Raw genomic sequence first — 9,968 nt, 5'->3', positions numbered from 1 at the left:
TTTGTTAATTTTCATTTGTTGCCTTCTTGAAAAGTATACAGCCCTCATAACGACAAGTTCAAAGCCCAGCAAAAGACAACCTTTTGCTGGGTTAATAGTAATGTCACCGAGCCATACTCTGATCTGGTTTTAGCAGCGAGGTTTTGATGCAATGTAGACTTGCTAACTTCGTTTTATGTTATGCCAACAAAATACGCATTTTATGCCACCTAATATGCCCTCGTTGCAGCCGCGTGCAAGTAAATGAAACCAAGTTAAGTATGGAAAAATCTCTCTATTCGGTAGCTGGATATAATGCTCCTTTTAAGTGGGATTTCACCAAACACACATAAAACTTAGTTTTATAAAACTTAGTTCCCATTGAACGCGTTCCTGCTGCGACGTAAATCTCGTTTTGTTTCGATTGGATTTCACAAACTTCTTTTGATCGCGATTATTAAATCTAAGTTTACGTGACGTCACGCGATTATTTTACAACTCGGGCGAATTAACATGACACCTGGTTCAATTGACGTTTCTCTTAAGTACTGAGTGCAAAAAAAGTTTTTTTATTTTAAGTTATTTCAAAAAAAAAATTACGTTACCGGAACTAGTTATTTTTATAGGGCTACACTAACCACAGTATTAACCAAGTACGAGTTGGACTCGCCCAAGGGTTCCCCAGCAGGAATACGAGGTTTATGGATGCGTCCGATAATTTGTATCTAGCTTCATATTAATATATTCCGTGAGTAGCTAATTCATACCACAGACGCACGGCAATGTTCAAACGTTAATACGAATAACAAAAACTTAACAAATTTAACGTTCAAACGTAACAACTAACAAATAACACAACAAAACTCAACATAAATCCAAAAACAATAACCATTAACTACTAACAAATAACTCCGAAACGCAAACTCAATAACACACGTGTAACGGTAACAGATATAATATGCTAACGCTACTGGACGCGTACGACGAGAGCGGGGTGCTGCGCGGGGAAGCGAGGGAGGGGTAAAATTTAAGCCAGGTGTCAAGTTAACTCGCCCGAGTTGTACATGTTTTCATCATTTTAAAGCCTTTTCACGTTAATTTAACCACAAAATAGCAAGAAACAATACATAAACTAACAAACGCATGTGTCAAAACTGTCATCTTGACATTTCTTTTGTCTATGTTTTTCGTTCCGCCATGACAGGGCTTGAACGGGTTTTATGACGTTAAACTTCGGACTTTGGGGGTTCAAAAGATAAAACTCGGATTTGCTGTGAACGCGTTCAGTTTATGCTGGTGAAATACATGTCGATGCTATAATCGCGTTTATACGTTTTGAACCGGTTCAGAGTGCTTTGAACGCGTTCCATTTCTTTGGTGAAATCGCCCCTTAATATACCTAGCGGAATAGAGAAACAAAGACCTGAGCAAGAGAGATGTCACTATCAGTAACACTGCGTGATAAAAAGAGACGTGTGATACATGACAGCGGCACTTTTTTTTGACGTCCAGTCGGCACGTGCCGCACGTTGACAATTTAATCTCATAGAATTCATGTTCAATCATGCTTGGCCAGCTTGTGTAAGTGTATACGTACACATATTTTTCACACAGATGAAAACCAATTTCGGTTTCGTTTGACAGCTCGAGATTGTTGTTCTATTCCGCTAGGTATAATAACTTTATGGTTCAAACACGTCGGAACACGATCACGTGATCACGGCGCGTCAAACAACAAAAATATGAAATTTCATCAAACAAGCTTCAATCAAACCGTTTGACCGTCTCGGGGGCCCTTAAGAAATTACGGGACATATACAATACATACATACACACGAAAAAGATACCCTGCTTTTTGCACAGATACAAATAAATACATACATGTATACAAATATTTATTACTCTATGCTAGTAATACGATATACAATACCCGCTATACACGTGTTTGTCGTGTGATGAAAGCTATTTCCAATAACTATTTAGGACCATTAGCACCCACTGCCCATATGGGGAGTTTGATAACATAATTGTAATGATAGTGACCGAATGGGCTATGGCCTATGGGCTATATTTCAAAAGTATTAGCTATATAGATTACGAAATGTTGCCCACAACTCTGTTCAGCTATATTTTTTTATAAAATTAGGGGGCAAACAAGCCAACGGATCACCTGATGGAAAGCAACTAACGTCGAGCATGGACACTCGCAACATCAGAGGAGTTGCAAATGCATTGCCGGCCTACTTCGTATATTTTATGTATGAATTCGTTTATGGCGGGAAACCACGTTTTACTGGAATATTGAATTATCCTGTCTTTTTTTCACGACTCTACTTTTGTCTTCGTAACAAATTTCATTCTAATCGGTTCAGCCGTTTAAGCGTAAAAGGTAACAGACAGACTCACTTTCATAATAATAATAAGTATCATAATTAAAATTGAAAAACTCCATCAATGATTATTAAATTAAGCCTTAATTTATGAAGATTCGCAATAGTTAGGTAAGTAGAGCCAAATACGCCATTTCAATTGGACTAGGTATTACAAACCGAGTAGGCATATCAACAAAAACGTCTAGACCAGGGGTCGGCAAGTAATTTTAGGTGAGGTCCGGATACTGTGGGAACATTTTAACGAGTACCAGAAAAAACACACTTGTCCTATCTATGTGTTCATTGATACTTGGTATAAAATACGTTTAAATATTTCGCGGTCCGAGATTCGACCTTCCGCGGTCCACATAGGACCGCCGTCCGCCTGTTGCCTACCGCTGGTCTAGACTAGGGCCGGTATAAATAGTCAGTACTCAAGATGCATCTCGGTCTCAAGACACGGTTCAGGCTCTGTGATTGGTTGGCTGTCAACATTTGGACTAATCCCAGAGCCGAACCGCGTCTTGAGTCGTCGCATCTTAAGTACTGACTATTTATACGGGCCTAGATAATTCCAAAAAGCGAATCTTGCGAAGATTTAAAAATGTATGAAATGACGTCCGTTCTAAGCTATAATCATGATGTTATTTTCCGATGAGTACCAGACCCCGGTACTGCCAGGCACCGACTTATCACATGCGTACTTTAATGCGTTGTTTGTACACACTGTGTATAGTCGGTGTCCTCATATAAGTTACTGATCTATCTTCGTACGAAATGAATTTAGCGTTTGGTAAAAAAAAAGGTATTGGATGCGGTTGGTTTATTTAAGGACAGTTATTGCTCCTTCTTATCCTTTTTAATAAATATGTATAATTATGTATCTACGTACCGTTACATATTAGATAAAACAATATTTCTTGTCCGATACGTTGGAAAAGTCACTTCACAGACATGGACCAAACTGTATAGCTTATTCAGTGTTCCGTAGTCAACGAGGAATCCTTATACTCGTGGTTTCGGTCTGTCCTTCTGTTTGTCCGTCTGTCTTTCTGTCCGTCTGTCTGTTTGTCCGCGGTTTTGCTCAGAGACTATAAGACCTACAGAGCTGGCATGAAAGCACATATTAATGATGCCTACAAAATGGTAGATAAAATCTTAAAAAAATATTTTTTATGGTACCCCTCACATCAATGGTACACATCAAGCGGGGGTGTATTTTTTTTCGCGTCCACTGTGTGGGGTGTCATTGGATAGTTTTTAAAAATTTAAGTTTAACGAGTATTCATAGATCATTCTTGAATTTAGGGATCCATTTGTGAAATATTAAGTTTTAAAATGAAAAAAAAAACGGTAGAGTCTAGTGTCCCCCTGAAAAAATTTACAGGAGTAGAAAATATGATGAATTTAAAAGGGAAACTATCACGGCTAAGAAGACTTCTTAAGTTATTAAGTTATAGTCGATCAACTTAAAAAAGGTATTCGGCGAAATATAAAGGAACTTTACGTTCAGATTCTTTTGAACATAACTGAGATGATGTTGTTAGTAGTGTAAAACAAGTTATAAATGTATATTCATTGACCATACAAAAATTATCAAAAACTAGCGGTACTACGGAACCCTATACTGCGTGGTCCGACACGCGCTTAGCCGGTTTTTCTTCATATGTAGAGTTAGGTAGTACATGGTAGTACATACACTAGCTTACCTGTTATTTGTTTACTTAGTTATTAACTCCACGTGTTTATTTGATTATACATCAGCAATTAGATGTAAATAAGCTTTCCATTGTACTTCCATTGATAGCATAACACGGAAAACTTAGGACTTAATAGGCACGAGCTTGTTCTAAGAAAACTCTATGAAACATCTATGGAAGCAGGTGAAAAGTCAATTGTTGTGTGTTGTACTTAAATATTAAATAAAAACCTGCCGATGCTATTTATAAGTATACCTAGCCAATACTGTCCGGGCAAATTTTACAATTCTATGACACCTTGCCGGGCCCCCCCAACCCCCCCCCCCCCCCCTCCGCTCCTGGAGCTATTGCTTTTAACGGAATAGTATCGCGTCGTTAGTGCTGAGTTTTAATTATTTTCTTTACAAGCAAATGAAGTAATCCTAATAATAATATTATAAAGCGGAAAGTATGTGAGTTTGTATGTTTGTTACTTCTTCACGCTTAAACGGCTGGACCGATTTCGACAAAATTTTACAAGGAGGTAGCTGACATCCTGGATTAACACATAAGCTACATTTTTAACCGACCAAAAATTGATGTTTCCGATGATCAAACACAATTTATTTTGTCTCTAAGTACCAATAACTATTTACCTATAAAAACACAATTTAGTTTACCTAATACCACCACCACCGCGTGGGTACCACCACCGGTTTACCACCGCGGGGCACAGCTAGTGGGATTATAATAAGAAATGAAATTTTGCTAACTATGACTAGTTAGTTAAAGATATCATTCACTAGAAGACATATCAATAAGACAGCACTGCACCTTTCGCACATATAAGAAGTTAACCAAAATAGTCAGTCTTGCAATTTATCTATTTATAGGAAAAGTAACAAACAGGAAAACAAAAAAGGTGATTATAATGCGGCTAAACCCCGATATCACCAACGGCGACAGTAATATGTAAGCTGAGCCTATCTCGCGCCAGATGCTGGCGGTGGCTGGCACCGACCACCGCCGCTCTGACATGGCAAATACCCATCATCATTATCATTATCAGTTTCAACCCAGCGTCACAAAATTACAACGTAACTAGCGTGCTCGGCAGACCACCAAGATAGAGACGAACTACCGATACGGAAGAATGCTTAAGGATTGATGTAGGACATGTGTCATTTTGTCCCTAAAGGTGCCTATTCATAATGGTCCATGCTGGCCCACTATAAGCCCTCACCCTTGAGTAGACGGGGTAATGGTGTATGATGGCGGACGATGCAGGCCAGTGGAATTGCCAGACAGTAATGAGCCATGCGCCATTGTGTTTAACACCGAGTGACCTATCGTGGGATTCGTGGGCCATTATGTACTGGGTGCTTAACATCTATCCATGTTTAATTATTTCGCATTTCTAGCTACTGCTCCCCTACCATGGTAGCTCTTATAGCAGTATTACTTTAATATTACTTTTGGATTTCGTATAAACAAACATGATCTCTATTTATATAAATAAAACGACGTATTTTGTTTGTGCCAAATCTGAAAGTAATATTAAAGTAATACTGCTCTAAGAGCTCATGGTAGGGGGGCTGGTCCAACTTCAGCACAAACAGGGAGGCTTGAAGCCTGAAAATATGCCAACTACCAAATTTTCTTCACAGTAAGTTACTTGTCAATTGCCAGTCCAGCATAAAAATAAGAATTTTTCATGTCATAATAGTATGTGCAATGTGCATAGAGTCGGCCCAATCGTTTCTATGTCCAAAATTGAATTAACGTAGTTAACTGATACAAGCTATGGAATATGGACATAGGTTAATAAAGGAAAGTATCTCCTCTTTTCTCCTATCTCACAAAAGGTTCCTTTGTTAGGGACTGCAGGTAATAACTTAATATATAAATACATAATACAGTATGGTCGCAACTTAACATACAAAATATGTACAAATAGACGATGGAGTTTTGACACTGATGATTCATAATTCAGATCATTTCATATATTCGTGATACAATAAAAACAAAAATATGCCATTACCAGGAACCACCTGATATGGCTGCAATAGCAGTTGGTATTTTTGTTTACTGTCATGTTTTCTGATGACGCGCGTAAAACACGCCATTCGCTTCCTACTGGCAGTTATCAGGGGATGTAGAGATCCGCAAAAATACTATCAATTCCGTCCTGATAGTTTCCGTTACATTGTGAATGTAACTTCTCCGCAATCTCTTTATTTTTGGCCTTCGAACTGTGCAATAAAGTATGGGCAAAAACTGCAAAAATACTGTATATTTTTCTAGATCTAGACTATATAATAAGTACTTATATATATTTCACTAGATGTTTCACGTAACTATAATTAAAGGATAAACTGATGGTTTGTCCTTTTTTGGATCAATGTCCCAGAAATCAATTATTCAAATGCTTAAGCGTATAGAGAGGTGACAGACAGAACAGACAAACAGATAGACAGACAGGTAAGATTTCACATTTAAAATAACAATAAAAGTATGGGAAAAAAGTGTACGATGGTAGCATTATATCCTAACTGAGCTTTATTAGGGCTTCCAAACATAATTCTACAAATTCACATCGCATCGCAATGTCAATGTTACTCATTTTATATAGAGTTCCGCGGATATTTGCGATGTGATGTGAGTTCGCAATGTGTGAGAGCACTTTCGTTTAAAACTAAATCAATTACAGCGCGTACATTGTAAGACTCATAACAAAAGTGCAAAACAATATTAGTAACATTACATATAGGTAAACGGTCGGGTAGGTCGGGCGAAGATAAGGTAAAAAAGTGAATGATCCTACTATCGGTCTTTAATAAACAAGCGCGATTATTATATTTTTTATCGGTTTAATGTGCACTTATAATAATATTTTGTACATACAACGTGACTGTCGTTTATATACAACTATGTATTAGTTTGCACTTCACATACAGAAGACTGGAAAATAAATTTAAATTTTGTTTTTAACGTAAAATCGTACCTTGTTGTCTTTGAAATAATTTGTGTGCGCTGAAAGAAATCGCTCGGGATTCGTGAACCATTTTTTAGCGATTAGAAGGAGCCTCAACCTTTAAGTTATTGAGCCAATGTCTCATCAAATCGGCCTGGCCCAGAAGTTTCCAATCCTACTCAATGCAACAAAACTAGCAATAATTAATTGAGTATTTCTTTATTATATTTGTAGAAGTTTTCCTACGACAACCGATAAATTTAGTTCAATCTAGTTCAATAGTTCGCTTGCTCGGAATTCGGATGTAGAGTTTCGGTTGAGGTTCGAATCCCGACAAATTGCCTTCTGTTCCCGGATAGACTTGGACATTGGACGTTGATACAGTCGCAACTTATCAGTGATAATAATACCTACATTAGTACATACAATTTCAAATAATTGTGAACAATCACAATCGGTCATCGCAAAAATCCTACGGTATTTCCAACGCATTATTTTGATTAGTTGTTGCAGTTCCATATTTAAGTATACAAACATTAAATTTTTATGATTGGGATTCCTTGTGACGCGACGTAGATCTTAATTTTTACAAGCTATGGCTGTAAAAGCTATGTCAAAACTACTACAAGCACAGCATTTTTAAAGAGAAGAGTTTTAAGTAGAGTGTTTTTGTTGTAGGATCTCCAGCTATATTATCCAGGACTTTCGTAATATAGAGCGTGTTTAACACATACACGTACCTATTTAGTAATCTGTGACAAAGCGTGCTTAGAAGTATTCGCCGCGTTGTAGTCCAGCCTATTGGTAGACCACTTTTGACGACAAAGATACTTTGTAGTTCGTGTTATGGAACCGACAGGCTAATAGCACAACTAACTAAGGTATATGCTAGAATAAATGATGCGGAGAGATTCTAGAGGACAAAAAATGTCCTTTTTTCCTCCGTCGAAAGGAACCCTTTCTATGGCAGCCACGCTCGTGATTGACGTTGTGTACAATCCTTTGATGTCAGTGGTATTGCGTGTGGATTGCGTACGCGCAGCGCTCGCGATAATCGTCCTTATCTCGCGTCCGTCGCGCGCCGCCGGCCGCCGCTGCGTTCAGTCTGTCCGCAGAACACAATCCAAACACACATTTTTCAATGAATCACCAAACATACGGATCGTGTTTAGAAACTGGCGGATTAATACCACGTAAGTTTCATACTCGTTTATTACTAAGCCTTCCACCTTGAGCTGATAGTGTTTTAATTCTTAACAGCTCTATTTAAGTTATGGACAGTCGGTTACATTTAAAAAAATATATCCGATGTTTTTTTTTTCTACTCAAACATGTTAGTAGAATTAGTAATGTATCTTTAGCATACATTTCTTTTAAAGACAGTGATAATTCATTCATTGAAAAATAGTCACCTTTGTTTAGCACCTGCTTTATAATGTTGTGATGGTGTTTTCAGAAGGATGTACCGCGACAACAACGGGTCGATCCTGATGGAGGAGGCGGTTGTGAACGACCAGCTGCTGTTTGAGTACTCCCCGGCCGAGAGCCTCATCAACTTCGAGCTGCCGACCTTCGGCCCCGACCTCGGCGACTGGCAGCTCGAGGACCTCAGCTTCAACACGGACGCGCTCGTCGGGGAACCGAACGACCGCTACCTCGAGGACTCGACGGTCCTCTTCGACTTCGACGACCTCGACAAGAACCTCTTCAACGAGTACCTCTTCGACGAGTTGAGTGACAAAGTCCAGTCAGGCGATTCGTCGGACAGCGACGCGCCGGGCCGGTTATCTGCGCTGGGTCTGGAGTCCCCGGCCCGGGACGCCTGCGTGCCGGCTCCAGTGGACCCCATTCTGTCCCCCGAAGCCCGCACCAGGTCGTGGGGCGAGCCGGAGTTCTGCAAGGAGCTGAGCGCATACCGCTGCCCGGTGGACAACTGTCACAAGTTGTACGCGAAAGCTTCGCACGTGCGGGCGCATTTGCGGAGGCACAGCGGGGAGAAACCTTACAAGTGCACTTGGGCCGGGTGCAGCTGGCGGTTCGCGCGGTCGGACGAGCTGGCCCGCCACCGCAGGAGCCACTCGGGCGACAAGCCGTACAGATGTGGGGAGTGCGGGAAGAGGTTCGCCCGGTCCGACCACCTGGCCAAGCACGGCCGAGTGCACGCCAGGCGAGCGGCCGCCGCCGCCGCCGCCGCACCCAAGCGTACAACGCCGAGAGCTAGAAGACTGTTGTAAAGAGTGGTAGAGTAAGACAAACGGGCTAGAAGACTGATGTAGAGTATAAAGTGGTAAAGTAAAAATCGCAGGCGAAGACCGTCGTAGAGTGTGGAGTAGTGGTAGAATAACTAATAAGAGTCAGGCTAGAAGACTGCTAAGATAGTGTTATGGACTGAGAGTGTTGTGGAGGATCACTCAGCGGGTCGTGTTACAATGGTATTGTCAAATGAAGACCCTCCAAGTTTTATAATAGAGAACTGTGTATGAAAGGTCTTTATAATAGTGTTAGTGCAAAGTTGTCAGTGAATCATTTTATCACTAACGCTTAGCCGTGTTCAATGTTACCATTATAATGTTACTTAGTCATTTTGAGATTTGCGTCAATGATTCATTATGCAATATTTTTTTTAGACGTAGCTAGGTTATCTCCAATACCAAATATTAATAATATTAATGCTCGTGAGTGCATTTGCATACTCATATCACTATAGATAAGGATTTTATATTATAGCTAATAGTTATTTAAGTACGTAATAAAACGCGCGGGCGCGATTTCATAGAAACTCATTATATTTATGTCGTTGCTTATTATAAGCGATATTTTATAAGTCGTTATAACTAGTTATAAATATATGATGATTATTCTAAATTAGAATACAAAACTTTAAGGACGAAGATCGAAAAGGTTGCAAGCTGCAGAGTGCATAACAACTATCATAAAGTTAATATACCTAGGTATATTAACTTT

The 9,968-nt window shown here is 39.6% G+C and overlaps 1 protein-coding gene across 2 annotated transcripts; it reads left to right on the top strand.

The window, feature by feature from the left end:
* The first annotated feature begins 8,121 nt into the window (after positions 1 to 8,121).
* LOC121734384 (Krueppel-like factor 6) lies at positions 8,122 to 9,968 on the top strand. 2 transcript variants are annotated; one of them, XM_042124972.1, is made up of 2 exons: positions 8,122 to 8,197; positions 8,461 to 9,968. In XM_042124972.1, the coding sequence occupies exon 2, from the start codon at positions 8,465 to 8,467 to the stop codon at positions 9,236 to 9,238; it is 774 nt and encodes a 257-aa protein (XP_041980906.1). In that variant the 5' UTR covers positions 8,122 to 8,197; positions 8,461 to 8,464; the 3' UTR covers positions 9,239 to 9,968. The 2 variants fall into 2 exon arrangements, with proteins under 2 accessions (XP_041980906.1, XP_041980907.1); XM_042124973.1 differs by having other exon boundaries at positions 8,123 to 8,197; positions 8,464 to 9,968.

The sequence above is a fragment of the Aricia agestis genome, chromosome 15 (assembly GCF_905147365.1).
Source record: "Aricia agestis chromosome 15, ilAriAges1.1, whole genome shotgun sequence".
In the NCBI taxonomy this organism is placed as follows: domain Eukaryota; kingdom Metazoa; phylum Arthropoda; class Insecta; order Lepidoptera; family Lycaenidae; genus Aricia; species Aricia agestis.
This window is presented reverse-complemented; position numbering and strand designations above follow the sequence as displayed.

Bases quoted from the DNA above. Each gene is read 5' to 3' on its own strand.
- LOC121734384 (XM_042124972.1), top strand. From the start codon at position 8,465: ATGTACCGCGACAACAACGGGTCGATCCTGATGGAGGAGGCGGTTGTG.